The sequence below is a fragment of the Oreochromis niloticus genome, linkage group LG6 (assembly GCF_001858045.2).
Source record: "Oreochromis niloticus isolate F11D_XX linkage group LG6, O_niloticus_UMD_NMBU, whole genome shotgun sequence".
NCBI lineage: Eukaryota > Metazoa > Chordata > Actinopteri > Cichliformes > Cichlidae > Oreochromis > Oreochromis niloticus.
The window spans coordinates 27,306,492-27,326,556 of NC_031971.2; the positions used below are offsets into that span (position 1 = coordinate 27,306,492).

General features: G+C 41.7%; 3 protein-coding genes across 8 annotated transcripts in view; 1 reads left to right on the forward strand and 2 right to left on the reverse strand.

Annotated features, from left to right (window-relative positions):
• ube2o (ubiquitin-conjugating enzyme E2O) overlaps positions 1 to 10,082 on the reverse strand; it is a 43,155-nt gene extending 33,073 nt beyond the window's left edge. For all 4 annotated transcript variants that reach the window (XR_001223876.3, XM_013268298.3, XM_019359671.2 and 1 more), the window contains exon 1: positions 9,610 to 10,082. Coding sequence is in view for 3 of the 4 variants with exons in the window: in XM_013268298.3 (XP_013123752.1) it covers positions 9,610 to 10,044 (435 nt within the window). In the remaining variant the exon portion in view is untranslated. The remainder of the gene's footprint in view (positions 1 to 9,609) is intronic.
• A 49-nt stretch (positions 10,083 to 10,131) lies between these two features.
• On the forward strand, positions 10,132 to 14,314 carry aanat1 (arylalkylamine N-acetyltransferase 1). 2 transcript variants are annotated; one of them, XM_025907814.1, is made up of 4 exons: positions 10,132 to 10,255; positions 12,587 to 12,715; positions 13,103 to 13,257; positions 13,973 to 14,314. In XM_025907814.1, the coding sequence occupies exons 2-4, from the start codon at positions 12,610 to 12,612 to the stop codon at positions 14,276 to 14,278; spliced, it is 567 nt and encodes a 188-aa protein (XP_025763599.1). In that variant the 5' UTR covers positions 10,132 to 10,255; positions 12,587 to 12,609; the 3' UTR covers positions 14,279 to 14,314. The 2 variants fall into 2 exon arrangements, with proteins under 2 accessions (XP_025763599.1, XP_003447957.1); XM_003447909.5 differs by lacking the exon at positions 10,132 to 10,255 and having other exon boundaries at positions 10,492 to 12,715.
• The window catches only part of LOC100699930 (inactive rhomboid protein 2), a 37,048-nt gene continuing 31,210 nt past the window's right edge, over positions 14,228 to 20,065 (reverse strand). Inside the window, exon 18 of one of the 2 annotated variants that reach the window (XM_005470196.4) lies at positions 14,228 to 14,453. In XM_005470196.4, the coding sequence (XP_005470253.1) occupies positions 14,253 to 14,453 (201 nt within the window). In that variant the 3' untranslated portion in view covers positions 14,228 to 14,252. Of the gene's footprint in view, positions 14,454 to 15,703; positions 18,106 to 20,065 lie in introns of those variants that run through there. The other variant, XM_005470195.4, reaches the window with a different exon arrangement.

Sequence of the window (20,065 nt, forward strand, 5' to 3'; positions counted from 1 at the left end):
GGGCGGGCCTTGGCAACAGCTTCGTGTCCCAGATTACACCAACGTCTGCCAGCCTACCACGAGCACCTGTGGGTGGCTTCTGAGCAAACTGCACTGACGGATGCATACAGTCATCTGATGGGTATTAGTGCTGGAGCAGTGTGCGACATACGAGTAGCTGTTTTTGACAATCGGCAACACTCAGGTGACCTTTAAAAGACACAAGACCACACCTCTGAAGGACTAAATCAAATTTACTGATTCTACTTTTTTAATTTTTTGTTCCTCCAGATTAAAAACAAAATCCTTTGATTAAATACAACTTGAATTGCGGCAGATTAAATGCAGAGGAACTGGCAGGATAAGTGATTTAGGTGTTAAACAAGCTGAGCAGACTAAACAAGTGGAGATAAGTAATGTGATTAATATCATCCGCTCAGTCCAGACAGTAACTGTGTTTGCTGATTTATCAACTAATCAAGCTTAATCAATAAGGACGACACACGCAGTCTGACACCTCAGCGAAGTAAATGAACACTCAATTCTTCCTTTGTGTGCACTGTGATGTATTGGGCGATCGTCTTGCAGTCAGACTGCACTTAAAATATTTGTATAGTCCAAAAGAGTGTCATTATCGGCCATGTATGAAACAAACACGGAGGCATCCACACAAACCCCTTTCTGCAACCACAGGAGTCGTTCTCTGCTGGCCTGCTTAGGAAAGATGCAAATGTAAGAGACTTTGCATTATCTCCACTTTTCAGACCCTGTAGTTAGAGCCATCCTTTATATACAGTCTATGAATGCGAGCCATGTTATTGTTAGATCACTGAGCTAAAAATGCACCAGAAGTTTGGTAACTTGAATAAGCAGAGGTGAAGCCAAACATACAAAGCCTGTCCATCGACCTGTCAGTCAAAGCAGCCACACCCCAGGAATAACATTTCAAGCCTCTTCGTACAGCCGTGTGGTAGAACTGTGGAAAAGACTAGAACATGGACCCTCTCATTCGGACCTCCACCACTGGCATCATTTTTAGCCACAAACATTACTGCTTGCTTGCCATGTAATGAGTGTTTGTATCATTTGTATCATTACATCGCTCTAATTCCCACCCCTAAAGCTAATCACACCTATTCTACTCGGTCAGATTACTCAGTGCATTTCTTGAAATACTGTCTTCAGTGATCGATTTACAGTCACTTTGTTTAGCCTCCACATGTTTAGCAGAAGAACCAGAAATAAAAAAAATAAAAATACAGTCCGACCTCGTGTCTTAAACGCATTTCAGCAGTAAGATGATCTCTGCAAGTGCTCGGCAGCGCTGCAGCTAAAATGCTTTTGAAGAGGCGAGGGCTCGATGGGACTAAAAGCAATTTATGTGATCATGACCAGAAGATGGATAAGAGGTGAAAGAAAACCGTGTGGTGCAGTGGCCCGAGTGTAAATCAGCAGTCAGCCCACCCGGGAAAGACATGTTTCTATTGTGCAGGTCAGCTGGGGGGGGTTGACCACACTCGTGTAGCTGGACGGATGGGGGCAGGGTGGAGGGCCAGGTTGACAGATGGGAGTCACCCTGCGGTTACAGCATTCAGCTCTTCCTCCCACTTGAAATTTTGATGGATTTTTTCCCCCCCCATCTGCTGCAAACAAGAGCAATAAACCTGTTGTTCACACAAGAATTTGTTAAACTATAAGCCCGAGAGACAAACGGACTGATGGCTGACATCACTGTTTCCATGCTAAGGATAGCATACAGTGAATATAACCCATGCCCTTGTAGGGGTGTTCCTGATTTCCTAATATCAAAAATAGTCATCTTATTTTACAAAACAAAAAACAAATAGCTTATGTAACCATGCTTTCTCTTATACATTTGCATTTTCTTCCTTCCAGCGACTAGTATGACGTAACACAAACCTGCTATAAACTACCAGGAGTCAGATCAGCAGATGTTTTCCAGTGAGATCCAAAATTTTAAATTTTATTAATTACAAACTAAGCCCTACATGATCAGGCTTGAACCCATGCTAAACATGCTTGAATGTACTGTATGTTGGGATATGTACAGTTATTCCTTTATATACTTTGTTAAAAATTGCTATTCACTCAGGACCTGCACGATTTTTCAAAATTCCAGGTTTCACCAGACTGGAATGTTTTAACAGCACCACATGGCCACTGTGGTACAGGAAAATTGGAGTTGTGGTACAACACTGCAGACGTCTGCAATGAGCTTTGAGCCCCGTATTGCAGAACTGTTCCTCCCGTAGACCAAACAGAAGAAACCTGCACAGACAGACTGCTACAGCTGCCATAAGGTTCTGTGTGCAAGTCACAAGTCTACCAAAACTATTCAGTAATTTGAGAGCACTTTGAGTTGAAGGACAATCCAAAGAAAAGGTTTGCACCATCAAGCAGCAGAAAGCTTCCCTAAATAACTTGCTCAGCAGTGCCTTTAAAACAAAAAAAATAAATAAAAACCTTCCAGCACGATGAAAGGCAAAAATAAATGCAGTAAGACCTGGAGTCTCCCTATTCACAGGGATTTATTTATATCTATTGATCCACAACTTCCTGTTTCAATTGCAACATAATGATAATGGTTTAGCATAAGCGACAAAATGTTAATGTTTTATTTCCTCATTTCACTGTGGGGTCAAGCACTGCGAGCAGCCGAGTGGAATTTATTAATCACAAATCAGATCAGTCTGATTTGTATTCAGAGCAGTGAACCTTAATGAATGCATAATGCTGCTAACTCGAGGGCATTGTAACGGGCCAGAGCAGCGAAAGTGGGAGCTCATCATATGACAGCACGCCAAGAAAGCCCTGACAATTTAACTGGCTCTGAGAGCAGAAGGTGGGATGAAACCATTTCCAGGGTACAGAAAAAGCCTGCACATTACCATAGCAGCCACCTGGGACTAAACTCTCAGCATGTCTCATTTCCAGTCAACATTTCTATTTTTTTAAATTCACTTTCTAATAGTGTAATTCACTATTTCAGTGAGGTTGGTCTGAGCATGATGGGCTGATGTTAATTAATGACCCACGACAAAAGTTCAGCACGCTGTCTGGAAGTGGAAGCAGACTCCATCGTATGAAGTTTATCACCACGAAAAGGGAAATGCCATTTCCTTCCTCAGAGGGAACAATTCCACCTACCTGAAGTAAAAGCCACCAAATATCACAAAGCACAAGTTTTGGTTGGTTGGTGCTCTTGAAAAATGGATACATCACATCCATTTCTTACATTTCCCAGAGCTGCTGGACTGCAGTTTGTTGGAATTTCCTGCTGATTTTCAGGTTGACATGACAGATTCAAGCGCGTTCCTGAACATCCCAGCTCTGTTTGCTTGGTCAGGGAGACCAAAAACTGTAATTGCCAGTAGAGTTTGTGTCTTCCGACATGTCCAGAGAGAGGCTCTTGGCGGAAACACTCAAAAAGCACCGCCTGGTGGTGGTGATGTGGTCAGGTATGTAAAGTTGGTATATGGTCTCATAGGCTTGACAACACGGAAGATGAGGTCATCCATTATTTAAGTCAATTATTGCTATTGTTATGTTTTAGGACATACTGTATTTTCCGCATTATGAGGCGCACTTAAAATCCTTTAATTTTCTCAAAAATCAACAGTGTGCCTTATGTATGAATTCTGGTTGTGCTTACTGACCTCAAACCGATTTTATGTGGTACAAAAATCTGTCACCAAATGTTTTAGTACGCTACAAAGCCGCGCAGCTTGATGGATTGTTGGAGCATTATGGCCTCGCTGAGTAATCTGGGTCAAAAAAACTCCGTCCGCTTCAGGTCCCAAAGTCAAACGAACACTGCCGCATCTTTGATAGTTAAAAACTGTCTAAATTCTTTTATCTTTAATAAAATGATCAGCGTTGCTGCTTTACCAGGTGTAACAATTAAGTTTAACATCCAGGTGTTCATGAAAACAGAATTTATTAAATTTAACCGAGTTAGAAGTTAGCAGGAAGCTAGCTCGCTAGTTTCCACCTAAACATGATATACCACGTTCTGACTGAGAGATTTCTGAAAAACTTAAAACGTACTGCTCTGCTATCACTTCCAACATAAATGAAGACAGAAAACTAAACAGCAGTGACGTTTGTAGGGTTACTGAAGTTGGGCTAGCTGGTATATAATGATGTGCTACGTGATTGCCAGCGACACAGCTATGTTAGCATAACAAACACAGTGAAGCTGGAAGATGAACGCTAACTTTTTTCCACTCGATCCACAATGGTTGGGGACAAATGCAATTGCATGGCAGGATGCTGTAAACTTCAGTCAGCAGAACAACTGAGATAATGCATCCACAATACAAGGTTAGTCATTAATATACTGCAACAACATGGGAATAGAGCAGCTGCGAGAGAATTCAACATTATTAATCAATGGTACGGAAGTGGAGGAAGCAAGAAGAATGAGTTTAGTAAAGTTTGACTTATCTGACCGTTTTGTTTCACTTAATGCGCCTTATAATCTGGTGCGCCTTATGGTCCGAAAAATACGGTAATTTAACATCCGTGAGTGACACATAAAATGACAAATCACATAAAAGTCATCATAAATGAAATCATATAACAACAGTCGTTTTTCTTGTGCGATTAAATGGTTTTATTGGCTTGACATAGCACAACAACTCAAAGTTATTGGCGTCGAGAGCTGCTAACGCTCTGACCACGACAAGCTCTTTAACATCAGCAGCATAGCTTCTCATATTGTCCCCACCCTTCACCATATTAGATATTAGGCAGGCTTCAAAGTAAACACGGATGTTCTCAGATGTTTAGCGCAGCTGTCTGCTTTCATTGTTCCGTTATCTTTACTTCCTTTATTCTGCTCGTGACAAATGCAGTGAAACAGAGAGCAGAGGAGAGGAGAGAAACTGCAAATGGCTGCAAAATCCAGTAAAGTCATGCAGTGAGCTGAAATGAAACAGACCATAAATTAAGTAGATAACAAATAAAACACGTCTGTTCTTTTTATTTTGTAGTTTCATGTGTAAATGGGGCCCTATGGTAAATAAAAGGGAAACATCACTTCTTTTATTTTCTTCCCCCCCCTCACTGAATAGCTAATTGATGTGGGTGAAACTGCTAAAGGGGAAATTCAAGCCAGTGAGACAGCAGGGTATTTGAATGTACACTGATGTCGCTGATGCACTTTTAAATAAACAAAGTAACACCAAACATGTCGTACACGTTGCATGTTCACCAAGCTTGCCGTTTCATTTTCATTGTCCCTTCCTCAATGTGCGTTATACTAAAAATCAATAACGTCAGTCAGGAGGGTGTGTGGTGTGGCAGCTGTCCCACAAATGTAGTTTTTAAAAGATTCTGCAACATGCAGATAAGCTCACTTGTCCGTGATATTTTTTTTTTAATATCAAAAGTAATACCAGTATCGTACGAGGCTGCTCGATGGGGCACCACGCCTGCTGACAAATCTTCATTAAACTGACCACTTTGTTTATTCTCATACTGTTTCTGGCAACACTACGTTTGTGTATGTTGTAAATCTTTGCAAGGCTTCCTCGTTGTCCAAGCAGAGAGTTTAGCATTTCAGACATAACTTTGAACGGTTTCACTTTCATGCACTAAAATGAAGCAACAAAGAAACTACATTAGACTAATCGCCTTGTATCATTTAGAATTTGCACATAATGGTCGCAATGTCCAAAATCCTATTTCGCTGTGAAAATGTCTGCTTTATGAAACCCGAGAGTAAGTCTAAGCATCGCTTTTCCCTCCACTGATGGCTCCTGAGAGAAAACGTGAAGTGAGCATGAGGTGCAGCCTGCAGAAAAAAAAAAAAAGTTGGAATTTTGTGCAAACAGCACCTTGAAGATGTGCAACTTTGCATACTGCAGGATGTGATCATGAATTATTGATTAGGATGTAAAACCGTACTCTCGGGATTTATGCAAAATGAGCTTGCTGAGACTGGGCGTGCAGACAAGCACAGGAGAAATCACGAATACGACACACAATGAAACCCATACATGTGCACATCAACACAGAGGAGATGGTGCTGCGTAAACATCGGCGTCATTGTTTAAGGGGCGCGTCGTTCTGCCTTTGTTCTGACTGAGGTCTGAATGACACTCAGACCAGAACTTTTCTCATTTAACTGGAAAGACAAAGCAAGGCAGCGTTGGGCCCTAAAATAGGCTTCTTCTGGTCACATCCTGTCTCTGAAATGAGTCTGTGTGAGCTTGTTCCAGGCCTGTCCTCCTTTAAACTCCGTGACCCTTTTCCACAAAGCCCAGGAGAACCCCAGAGAAGCTTAGAGGATGCACAGAACAACAGGTTTGCAAAGTCTGCACCAGCTAAAATGTCCTCATTATCTGGTGGTAAAATGGTAAAACTGCACAAAGATGTACGCAACAATTTACATGTCTAACTGAACTGAAACTGACAAGAGGTTTTAAAACGCTGAGAGTGTAGTTTACACCGATAGAGGTTAGCGACTTTCTGTGCCAACATCACATATGTACTGTCCAGATTCGGCTGAATTCAAGGTCTGATGCTGAAGCGCTCCACACTGCTTTTCCTCGAGGCTGCTCCAAAATCCAGTCACTACAGACTTCCATGTTAAAATGTTCGAATTTACAGCATTAAAAAGCATGTTAACTGCCCAGAAGAAAAATGGTTTTAACCTCTGAATTTTTTGTAATTCATCCATTTGAATAGCAGAAGTAAGGACAGTGAGGTGAAGAAGAGCATGTAGGCAGGGTGGAGTGGGTGGAGACGAGTGTCACAGGTGATTTGTGACAGAAGAATAGTGGCTAAAGCAAAAGGGAAGGTTTCGAAGATGACTGTGAGACCTGTATGATATATGGTTTGGAGGAGAAAAAAAAGGAAGACAGCCTGGAAGTGGCAGAGTTGAAGATGCTCAGAAGAAATAAGGCTATCAGAGGGACAGCTCTGGTTACGGTTTTGGAGAAAAAGTTAGAGAGGCAGGGCAGAGATGGTTGGACCATGTGCAGAGGAGGGATAGTGAATATATATGACAAAGGATGTTGAGAAGGTTCATGGATGTAGTGAAGGAGGACATGCAGGGGGCTGATGTGACAGAAGAGGATGCGAGGGATAGAGTGAGATGGATGCAGATGTGGTGACCCTTAAAGGGAGCAGCCGAAAGAAGAAGAAGAAGAAGAAGAAAGGATACTGGAGTTCAGGGCGTGGCCACTTAGACAAATACAGGCAGAAGCTGACTGCACCAGACAGTCAAAGTGTTACGGCTCATTTAGATTTCTCTGGTCAATTTTTGTAAAGCTTAAAATCTAAGTGTCTACATACGAGGCTGGCACTGTTACCAGCATTCATGCTTTCGTGTGGTACTCTGTGTTAATTATTATGAGTGAGAAAAAGGAAAAAAGAAAAAACAAAATCAATACAGCATAGTGTCAGTGTATTTTTGCACAGTTATATTGTTTCGATACGGGATGCCAAATATCAATATTTCATTAAATAAATACATTAAATACAAATACTTTGGGAATATTACAAACCGGGGGCTCATCCTACCTGATGGGTGGCAATCTTTCTGCAAGCAGTTGCAGTCTGATTTGGACTGACTGCTACCACTCAGAGAAATCACCAGAGGTTTGCAAATATTTGCTGTCTACTTTAAAAATGCAGACTTTAAACTTCAAAACAAATGAATGGCGTCCAGGTGTCTAAATCTATATTTCATACCTTCTAAGTTCAGACTCAATAGCCTTCAGAATTTTAATCAATCACCTTGATATCTCAGTTAAAAGGTATTGATTCATATTGGTTGCACTCCACATAATCGCCCCAGTGTTGATCATACTGGCAGTATGAACAAACTACTGATCAACAATGTCAGCTGATTTTTTTTTTTTTAACATACAGGTTCATCATGTCCAACCACCACCAACGAAGAAAAAAAAAAAAGTCCTGTATCATCAGGAGTGATGTAATTGATTAAAAATTAAAAAATATAACTTACACTAGGTTTAATGTCCTTAAAGATGATCTGAAACTATGAATTAACCGAATCTCCAGGCACTGATGCCCAGACAGGGTGCTGCACTAAAAAGCTCTTTGTGATTGCTGTGGTCACTCGTCGTTTGCAGAGAAGACACTGACTTCTTTATTAGCCAAGTGGCTGTGAAACTGAAGAGTGCAACACTTGTGTGGAAATAGCTAATGTTTGCCTTCAAAGTAAAGAGTTATGCCTTTTGAAACACGGTGGTTTCAGCAGTAAGGTACAACTCTTACATTAAAGGTGAGCGGCGCAAATTTCACTAGCGCTCAATGGTTTGTTGGCAAATACGGGCATGTTGACACCTTCCATGGAAACTACGGGCGGCTGCAGCAACCACAAGGAGGTTATTGGTGCAGCATACAGTTTGCAACAGACAGCAACCTCCAGCAACCACTCTCCAACCGGTCTTAGGTCTGTGTGACCGAAGCCTAAAAGAGAACTGTTTTAGCAATCAATAAATAGTGAAAGAACTTGTGCAAAAAAAGAATTCAAATCTTCTTTGGTAACGTTCCCGACATTTGAAGCAACAGAGAAAATACAAAGCACAGTAATCAACAAGATTTGGTTTCAAATGACTAAAAGGACACTACAGAACCTCAAGGCATGGAGGTAGATCGAGCAGATAATTGGGTGGAAGTAAGTAGTGTGTTAGATATGTAAAACCCTGCTACAGAGGAGCATTAGAAATGATCAGCCATAGACTATAAACTCTCAGTGCAGCACATCTGCACTATCAAAATTTAATTATATTAAAATATCTGACCAGCAGCCAAGAAAGATGCAAAAATATGCTCACAATGATGCAAAAGAAGCAGCACCATTTTGGTTTCAATGTTCTAAACTAATGAAGTTAGATAATAAACACAATGAAAAGTAAATGAAAAAAAATGCTCTAAAAACATTTAAAAAATTCCAATTAAATCCCTGCTGTTCAACTAATTCATTAATTGTGATTGAGCTGGAAGACATCTGCAGCTGATAGAGAGGACAAGGCAACGATTAGAGCCTCGTTCTCCTGGTCTGACCACGGTGCTTGGGAACAGACTTAACTCAGATGTGTATATTTATATAATAATAAGAGATCTTCTATCACACACAAAGCTTGGTCTCAGGCCAGGTCACACCCAGCTATGGATCTACACTGAGTCAAGGATGAGCTAATCAATAGGTGTAAGGTGTCTAAGCAGGGAGGTGCACCTGACAGGACCTGTGCAAGCCCCTACCTGTCCGGTCAGTGGTGTGTGTGTGTGTGTGTGTGTGTGTGTGTGTGTGTGGTGTACTAGCAGCGAGCTGGCTGCAGTCAGGTGGATCAACCCTGCTCAGCCTGTCGGGACCAGCTGAGATACATGAGGCTACGAGCTAAACTGCTAGCTAGCGTGTGTGCTTGAATGCTAGCCAATTAGCGAGCTAGGCTGCAGGTTTTAGTCGGATGGATCAGGTGAAGCTGATCACTGCTTGGGTAACAAGTCCACCGATCACCCCCTCTCCGAAAAACCACAACAGGCAGGTGAAACAAAGCAGTCCTGACGTCAGGCTGAGATAACCACCGACTGCCGGGGTAAACAGTGAGCACGTTAGCAGCTGTGTGGTACCTTTGTCTCCCTGATGTCCTGCTTTGCACCTTCGGGGTACCACTGGACGCGGACAAATCCCCTCCCGAGAGGCCGACTTGGGGTGTCCACGGCGCTCTCAGTGTCCGAACCGCACGGTACTCGTCCGCCTCCTCCTCCACCGCCGCCGCCGTCTCCGCCTCTCCCTCCGCCATCGTCGAGGTCCGAGTCCGAGTTAAAATCCTCCTCGCCGTGGATCATCCGTACGAGGCCAAACCGGACTGAGCCGCGATATCGTCCGGAGACCAGGTCGTGGGAGAAGAGAAGCCGCTGTGAGCCGTCCGCGGTGGGGGAGAGAGCCATGGAAAGAGGCTCAGAGCCCGGGCTGGCTACGGGAGAGAGGCCCGGTGTGGGTGATGATGCCGCTGCTGCTGCGTCTGTCTTGGTCGCTGCATCCGATGCTACGGGCTCCGCCATCGCCGCTGTTGTCAGGGAGTGATGCTGGAGCGCGAGGATGACGGTGGAATAAAAAAAACTGTAACCTGGAAGCAGCGAAGCGCACGTGTTTACGTAGCTACGCAGGCTACGTAAGAAGCGCAGTGTGGCAGCGTCATCACGCAGTACCCGCTGTCACCACTGAGGGGTGCCGAGAGCCAGAAACAGGAGCCACCGAGAAAGACCGCAGGCTGTACGTAAAGTATGATTTATAATCAGGTGATGGGAGAGACTCTCTAACTTACTCTAACTGCGTACATTTTTATTTTACGCCAATATTTTAATGGTTACATTTCGTTTTCTGATGTAAATTTCTAATATTTATTGTTATAAATTTCATTATATTTAGTTATGTTTCCTTTTTAATTATATTTTTTTAAGTCACGATAGTTAAAAAAAGACATCTCTCTCTCTATGTGTGTGTGTGTGTGTGTGTGTGTGTGTAAATGAGATCCATGATCCTATGTGGATCTTACCTAAATTATTTAATATTGTTGCACAGTGAACACTATACAAATAAACATGCAGCTCAGTTAACAATAAAAGAAAGTTTTCCTTTAATTTATTATTTAACGTCTTTCCACCCCAAATACATCTGAAGTAACCTGAGTTTATTAACTTTCAGTGCCTCATAATTAAACATCAGTTGCTTGCTTTAAGGATAAATCTGTTTTGTTTTTGATTTGTTTTTTTTGGGGGGGGGGGTTATGATAATCTTCTCAGTTTCCAAGTTCTCAAAGACATTTACAAAGTAAAGCCCATTAGTGTTACAGGAGATAGAATACATGACAGTTTAATCTGTTTTTAAAGGAACAGGTCTATAAATTTGCAAAGACTGAAAAGCAGGAAATATTCTGGAGATTAAAAGGTGACACTTTCTTCAACACATCCATCCTCTTCTACTTATCTGATTCAGGGTTACCTATCTCAGACAGAGTGAGAGGCAGGGAATACTTTGAACAGGTCAGTAGTTTATCACAAGATTCACATGTAGAGAAAGACAACCATTCACACCTACAGCCACCGAATAACCCAACCCAGGCATGTCTTTGTGACAAAGACATTGTATCCAAAAAGTTGCTACAAAAACACAGGGGGAAAAAACACCCTGCAGAGTCTGGATTCAACCCAGGACCTTCTTGATGTGAGGCAACAGTGATGACCACCATACCACTGTCCCACAGGTTCTTGTAAGACTTCTATTTAAAACAACTGATGAAACCTTTAGGGAGTGCAGAAAAAAAACACGGCATTAACAATATTTGAAACCGTCTCATATCTAAACACACAGGAGAAAACACAGATAACAGATTCTTTATATTTACTTTGCTGAACAGCACTGTCGCAACTGTCTCAACATCTTCAGCACAGTTGCAGTTTTGCAGACAACAACATGTAAAATTTGTCTTTTAGGAAGAATGTGGGGATAGAGCTGTGTAGTGTCACAAAAGGAGGTGTCCCCATTACGTTTATTACATCACCTGACATATAAACATGAGCACAAAAGTCAACCACTGAAACTAATTTTTCTGTTCAGCACTGTAAATAAATAGGTTTGATTTGTTATCTTAATAAAAAGCTTTTTTTTGTAAATTCAAGGATGACAACAATAATTATGTTTTAGCATTAAATAAGCACACTGATGAATTTACTATTAGACAAACATAAAAGTGATTTTGCTAATCATCAGTATTGTTAATTTAGTGTAACTGTGGCATAAACCTTACATTTAGGTGGTGTTCTAACATATTTGTTAAGCATTGTATGTCCTGCTCTTGGTGTCAGTTTGCATTAATTTGATGGGAAATGCCCTCTAAACGTGAGAAAATGCAGTAAATTATTTTATGATTTCATCTCGTGAGGGTAAAAGTTTGTTTGGAGAGGATAAATTCTTCAGGGAGCTTACTTAAACCCCCACCAGGTGACAAACAACCTCCTACACATCCTGTAGCCTAATCCTCTTACAGAACTGGAAAAATAACCCATGGAAAAATCGTGAACTCTGCTTAAAGGGGCTATGGATAGACAAAAGTCTCCTTCAGAGAAATAACATGAAGAATGGTAAGTCGAGCCGTTAAGATGGCCCAGTTAAGAAACACGCAATCTCCTCAGTGTGACAGCATTAATCATCACTGACGTTCTGATGATTAACCAGCCAGAAAATCATTTTGTTGGTGTTGGGAACTCAGCAAATCCAAATCGGTTGGTCTGATGGAGGCATGACGCTTATCCCGCCTGTAAATATGTTTATGGTTCAGTTTACTCACGGGGAGTAAAGGGTTTATCCATACAGCTCACTTCAGGATTACAAACGGTATAAATACTGGAAGCGCTCCACTCTCCGTTCAGTCTGCGCCAGCTCTCACGGTACCGTTACGCACGGATCACGGACACCCAGACAATTCATCTCGTTGTTAAAAAAGAGACTGACACGAAGTCAGACTAGAAATTGTCAGCGCAGCACTCTTAGCTTTCCTGTGAAACTTTCTGGGAATAATCAAGACTATGTCTGTGGTGAGCGCAGTGCCTTTCCTGAAGCCTCTCCACATGCGCTCTCCGGTGCCTCAGGGCCGCCGCCACACGCTGCCGGCCAGCGAGTTCCGCTCCCTCAGCCCGGAAGATGCCATCAGTGTGTTCGAGATTGAAAGAGAAGGTAAGCAGACTCTTTGAACTTACGTTACAGAGCAATGGCGCTTTTAAATAACTGCCTGAATTTCTTCAGAGGACTCGCGTATTTATGCAGATTTACGCACGCGAAGCGTCTTTTAAGAAAACTGCGGGGAGAGATTCTCAGCTAATAACACAGATTTTATTTATGTTCTCCTACTGAATAGAAAGCTCTCTACAAACCTGAGCCATCACTGATGTTATTCACGGGTAGATTCTCTTCAGTTAACTGTCCTGTACACTTTCCTTGTGCTTGGCAGTCAGTACATTTGGGAACATCACGCTCAGCTTTAACATCCTGCACAACTAGTACAACTGTCTGATTGTGGCAACCGTGACCCTTATCTTCTTCCTCCTCCTCCTCCTCACACAGCTTTCATCTCTGTCTCCGGTGAGTGTCCTCTCCACCTGGACGAGGTGCGTCACTTCCTCACTCTGTGTCCTGAGCTGTCTCTTGGCTGGTTCGAGGAGGGACGGCTGGTGGCTTTTATCATCGGCTCACTGTGGGACCAGGAGAGGCTTACCACGGTAAGACGGAGCGGAAGACACCTGGACAGTGATTTATCTCCGGTTGAGAGTCGAGCAAAGATTCAACACAGATTAAGAGGCGCTTCAAGTGCATAAAATTCAGTGGATGGTGATAAATCTTGCCGACAGATGAGTTTTTTGCCAGCCGAAGAGAGAACAACAATAATCATGGAAGCTGCCTGACAATTTCTTTTAAGGCTACAGCTGTACGAGTTTTAAGTTTCCACAAAGTAGAAACAATTAAAAAAAAAAAAAATCAATCTTAAATTTCTTCTTGATGACACAGTTATGTGAATCCAACCAAGAATGAAAGACTCTGTGTTTGCTATAAACATTTAATATTCGAGGACTGCAGGCTGGAGTCAACATGTAGCTGATATATTTTCAAAATATTTTAGTTTTTGAAATAACAAACTGCAGCTTTTAATCCCAAATACAATCATCATTATCATTCAAGAGTTTATTCACCATCTTTTAATTCTCATATTTACTTTTCATTCTTTTAACTAAAAGTTATGATGATGAATCCTGCTGAAGTCATTTTAACTCCAATATCAAATTATTTTTAATGAAACCACAGTCATTTAAACTTGAGCACTTCATTTAGCTTTAATTATTAAAGATGGCTTTTGGGGGTCTTTTAAGCTTTAAATATTTCTGTGGGTACCCAGCAGGATGTTTTACTTCTTCTGACAGCTCTCCTCTTCCTCTCCAGGACGCCCTTACGCTCCACAAGCCTCACGGGACCACCGTTCACATCCACGTCCTGGCCGTCCACCGGACCTTCCGCCAGCAGGGAAAAGGCTCCATCCTGATGTGGCGTTACCTGCAGTACCTCCGCTGCCTGCCCTACGTCCGCCGCGCCGTGCTCATGTGTGAGGACTTTCTGGTCCCCTTCTACCAGAAGTCAGGCTTTAAAGTGCTGGGCCCCAGCAACATAACAGTGGGGCCCCTTAACTTCACAGAGATGTTCTACCCCGTGAGGGGCCACGCCTTCATGCGGCGCAACAGTGGCTGCTGAAGAGACACAGACTCGATGTGGATTCTCTATAGCTGTGAATGGAGGTGAAGACCCCTGAGAAACGGGGAACAGGTGGCACGTGATGAGCCGTGCAGTGAGTGTCTGTGATCATCGCTGTCTGTGAGTGAAGCCTGTTTGTTAGGCAGGAAGTGAGGCGTGAAATCTGACCCCGAGTCTGCAGAGAGCCAAAAACAGAGAGATGCTAAAAGCAGCCGTTTGCAAAAGTGTCCTGAAAGTAAGCTTTGATTTGCATTTTAGTGAGTTAGTTACACAAAAAACAGAATCCCAAATCTTTATTTTGATAAACGCTGGACATTTATTAATTGTATCCAACAGAGAACTGCTGCCTTCTTTATTTCCTTCTTGTCTTCTTTTTTTAAACAGTGAGGACAAGTTTAAATAATAAAGCTAATTTCTTAAGTAATTCTCCATTAATATGTAACAGCTGTAGAAGATTACTGATTATGTGACACTAAAGTAATTTTATAACTACATGCCAAAGTAAACAAAGTCACCTTCAACAGTTAAAATGACAAAGGAGAGATATCACAGCAAGGCTAAATATTAACATTTAATTTATATTAAGACTTCAGTGATCCTGTGACTGACCGTTTATAAATCGGACGTGTGGCACTTTAAAAGTCTGTCTTCTTTATGGGCTCGTCAACTTTTTCTTGTTGACAGCCACCACTTTTGCCTCGGAGTCTTAAATCAAGACAAACTCATTTTTACACTGTTTTGTTCTAATAAAGGTTTTATTTTCTAACCTCTGTCTTCATATGTTATTTACATTTTTAATAACTGCTGAACATGGAAGGGGGATGTTCATTTTTACATTTTTCTGGGATTGCTGAGGACCAGTGTCTGAAAAACTGACATTTAAAGTTTGTTCTTGACTGAAGAAAACAGCAGCTGAGGAAACATCTCTGCAGCTTTCAGCCTTCAAGAAATGTCAAACTCATTTTACAACAAAGGCCATATACAACCAAGTGACGACTGAAACTCCACTTTCTGTCAATGTAAAGGTACTTAACTACACATTTAATCCCTGTGATATCTTAAACAACAGGAACTTTTTCTTATTTAATTGTTAATTGATTACTTAGTTGTAGTATAAATGGCTTTGGGAGAGGCCTATCAGTAGAAAAAGATGTAAAATGTATAAAAATTACAGTTAAAAAAGGTCCAAAAATGTACACTCTCCTTCACATTTTCCAAAGCTGTCCTGCAGGCCCGATTGGAGTCTTTGCCAGGCCAATACCGTCCCCCTGCACTAATATGTAAATAAATAAAAATCAAGTAATCTCTGTAAGTCTTCCTTTTCTCCACATACATCTACAGCAGTTCATCATATGGTGGGTGTATTGCTGGGGAGTAAGTGCAGTCAGGTTTGGGAAAACAACATGAAATCAAACTACACAAACGTACTGTTGACAGACTGTAATTTATTTTCACATGGTTGCTTCAATACACATAATTTCACATATAACAGTACCGTGAACATCTCCTCTAATTCATTTTAGCATTCCCTTTTTGTTCCAATAAATAGGGAAAAAAAGGGGACATTATTTGGTCCCGATGCACATGCAGCTGGCCGTGCAGCTGCTGCATACAGACATGATGGTGGAAGTGGCTTGTTGTGTTTCATGTTAAACATTCACATGCGCACACGTCAAAAGGCACAGTAAAGGTTTCCTTAAAAAAGAAAAAAAGAAGAAGAAGAAGAAAAAAGAAGGGTGGATGTCTTTGTTCACACTTTACCGGTCGAATGCACGAGGGCACGTCTGTATGAGTCCTGTGGCTCCAGCAATGCAAAAAACAGTGACGCTAAAACTCAAAACATCTGAAGCATCCAACAAGCGACCTACTCTGGATGTTTGTGTTGTCTTAAACACAGGATTATCCGTCAGTCCTATAGACTAACTCACATAATCTCATAATCACTCACTAACTAAACTCACATAATCCTCCACACAACGGTCAATATTGTGGTTCTAACAGTCGGGGTCAACTCAAACAAGAACCCCGAACAACAACGACACCCGTGATGGTGAATCAGTTTCACTTCAGGCTGTCGGGCCTCTGAAATGTGTCGTTTCCAAATCCGCCATCAGCTGCATGTGTGCAGAGAAGTTTGTCCAGGTTTGAAATCATTTCAGAACATTACCGAGTGAAAATGGAGATGGCGACGCATTTCACCAACGTTTCAGTACCTGGGTGAAACATGTAGGAGATCCCGTGAGTCTGACTGTTTCACAGAGTCGGAAATGTAGTACAAATCTTAATTTGATCTGAGAAAAGCAGCCTGTGAGATCATTGCTAAATAAATACTGTTTTCTTGTGTCCATTTTTTTCACAGAGTAAATTAAAAACAAACTAAAATGAAAAAAAAAAAAAAAAACAGTTTAGGCACCACTGTGTTACCAGACAGAAACGATCAAATAGTGATTTTAGTGATTTAAAAGTAGAGCTCAAGTAAAAATTTGTTCGTGGCATTGGCATACGGAGAAGTGGCTGTAAAAAGATCATGCATACACGAGCTCATAAAAGCAGCATGACAACTTGCTTTGGTAGCTGAGGGTCAAAAAAAATGTCTGTCATTATTTACACAGTTGATTACAAGCAGTATTCAAAGGTACAACGAGGCATCTCCGTAAAACGTCAAAGTCTGTTTAAGGCAACTAGGTGCTGTAGACTGAAACGTGCCTTAACTGCTGTTAGTACTTGGATCACATCATTAACTTAAGCATAACATTTCACTGCTCCGGAGACTATCGACATGCCAAGTGCATACGCGCAATGGGCAAATACAAAAAGAAAAAACATACAGCAGCAGACGGCGTCTGTAGTGTTAATCCAGTGTTAGCAAAAACAAGGAAGCATCTGAATTGGGCTACAAGATGCTCGATGACCCGCTGTGGTATCGTCGTCCACAGAGTTAAAGGGAAACGACTGTCAGCCAGAGTCGTCCAAACCTCCTCCTCCTTTGACTCGGCTTCTTTACTTCAACACGACTCTTCATATAAACTGAAGGAGTCGCTCACTCTGTAGATCTTTTGGATCCATCAGCTCTTTGCAGTTTTAATGTCCTGAGTGCCTTTTCCTTTTTTATGTTCATCAGTTGGCAAATTAACACTGCCGGTCGTACCAGACACAGAGGACTGAAAAAGGACTGGATAGGTTTTATGGAAGCAGGAAAGTCAGCTGATGTTTGAGGAGGAAGTGATCCAGTTCTGGTTGCATGGAGTTTGAGTAGAAAAAAAATTTTTTAAAAGAAAAAAAAAAAAAAGATTTAAAAGTAGCCACCCAGATGATTGATCACATCGTTGACTACCAGCTAGTAGGCCGGCAGCACAGGCAGTTTGGTAATTTAGATGTCATCTGTGGCCTCCAGACTAGTTCACCACATGTTCGATGTTGTGGTCTATGTCGTATTTTTCACAAAACTTGTTTGTGAACGGTAAGCAGGTCAGATGCTCCAGCCAGTGGAAGTTAATTGGGTAAATATAAAACCAAACGATGAGGGAAGCGAACAGTCCGACGTATGCCAATAACGAGACGGCGATGAGGATACGTTTCCGGTACTTGTCGAATGTCCCGAAGGTGACGTAGGGCAAGAAGGCAAACGAGAGCAGCAGGCCGCTGAGGAAACCGAAGATGTGAGCGATGTTGTCGATCCACGGCAGAAGGCCGCACAGGAAGAGGAAGAGCACGATGCACGACAGTTTAGAAAAGGCATTCCAGGGCTTCTCCAGCATCTGCCAACCCTGAAACAGCTCAACAAAGAGGCAAGCGAGGAGCCCAAACTGAGACCCCGCTGGACCCACCTGTCAGGAGAGAGACAGGAAAAAAAACAAAACAAGTTACACAGGAACTAAAGAGGATTCCTCCAGCATGCATGCTGCTTCACACAGTGTGCACAGAAAACCTAAACACCTGACTCAGCACTGGACCTACGCATGATAAGCATCAGGTGCTTTTAGTGTGTCGTGGAAATTAAAGGCACACATCCTGTTAGGGGGCAAACAGGATGTCAGGGTGACTCTAACTGCTCCACTTAATTGGCACATTACATAGGCTCACACGTGGTGGTGGTGGGTGGGAGTGGGGGGGACAACTCCTGGAACAATTTTCCAGGAGTTGTCAGAACTGTAACATTTTATTTTATTTTTTTAAATAAAAACACATTTTAATAAGATGATTTGTCGAACTGTGTTATTTGCAGAGGAAACCATTAAAGTGAACTGTGTTTGTTTAAATGTGAAGCAGGTCTCTGAATTAATCAGTGATTTAACAACAGCAAATAAAGTGCAACAACCAGTTAGCTCGCTGACAGACAGACCAGGCAGACGCGCCGTTTAGGCCCAGAGCAGCAGAGATTTAACCTGATTACGAATCCTGGCAGCAAGTACCAGGATAGTATTTTAAGTAACAATTATTTAAATCGACTCATTATGAGTAACACTAAGAGGCTTAATGCAGTGTAAACTGTAGTTACTGTAAGTAAGGTAAGGATAAAAACTCACAAGCACCTCTCATAAATTATTCTTTAAAGCAAAGCAGACAGAGGTTCAGAGAAGTTTCTAAGCGACTCTCAGTGCATCCATACTGAAGCTTTCAAACTGTAATGCAGGTTTAGTTGTGCACAGATCTTATGTTAAAGATCCAGTCCTGGGGAAGATGTGCAGTATGAGCCCAGGGTCACGCAGTAAAGGTGAGCAGATTAAGGTGACGTCAAACCTTGGCCTGGTGAGAGGCAGATGGCTAATCGGCAAAGACATTAAACACCCACAAACATTTTTTAAAAAAAGGAAAAAAAAGTGCACGGCACTCCACCCACACGCTCCTCACACGAGTCGTCGTCACTGGCCATTGGTTAAGACCGACAACACCGGGGCTGAGACAGGAACTGAGAGGACGTCTTAGTTAACCGAAGTGAGGATGTGCCAATCTGAAGTCGGGAATGTGCTCACAGATATCCCACTTCCTTTATTTCAGGTTCAGATTAAAATCCTATTTTTTGCTCCTTTAAGAAAAACGAGCTGCCGTGAATTTTAAACTCGTACTGTTCACGTTTCTACATTAATTTGACACAAACAGAGTCAAAGTGACTGATCCAAACACCTCATTCAGAATTAGCCTGCTCACAGCTCTCAAACTGAATCAGAAGCTTTGTGCGTTCCCATATGACTCTCTCATAATCAGCTAAATGTTTTTGTACAAATAATTTAGTGAATTATATTAAGAAGTGTTCTAACAGACAGACACTCCTCTCTAATTCCTCCTTGAAAGTAACGTATATAATCTCCAGGTATCCCTTCATATTTCTCCAGAAATCACTCTTCAAATTCTTCCACTCAAATACCAAGATAAAGAAGAAAACTCACCGACGTCTCACTGTCAACATGCTTAGCACCTTTGTTTTGTTTTTCCCGTGGTTTAAAGCTTTTAGGTTTCACATGCTCACAGTGTCAGGATTTAATTAATTCTAAAATGTCAAGTCTATTAAAGTCTCTGATCGTGAACAGCTTTAATCTAACTGAAGGCAGGTAAATGTGTTGTAATAACTCCACAGTGAATTACTTCTACACTGTTAAGCAGCAGGACAGGAAGCACCTAAAATGGAGCCAAACAAAAGTTTAAAACTGAAACAAAAACTCAAGATAATATATAAACAGTGGACATAATATTAGTCAAGCTGACTCTATTTGTTACTGTAAAAGCAATAAAAACATAGTTTTAAAAAAGTTATCCGTTTTAAAGACACCAAACCCAAAAGCATGAAAG

Excerpts from the sequence above, each read along its gene's own strand:
- aanat1 (XM_003447909.5), top strand. The coding sequence starts at position 12,568 with ATGTCTGTGGTGAGCGCAGTGCCTTTCCTGAAGCCTCTCCACATGCGC. Across the intron at positions 12,716-13,102 it reads GTTCGAGATTGAAAGAGAAG|CTTTCATCTCTGTCTCCGGT; the intron begins GTAAGCAGACTC and ends CTCCTCACACAG. Across the intron at positions 13,258-13,972 it reads ACCAGGAGAGGCTTACCACG|GACGCCCTTACGCTCCACAA; the intron begins GTAAGACGGAGC and ends CTTCCTCTCCAG.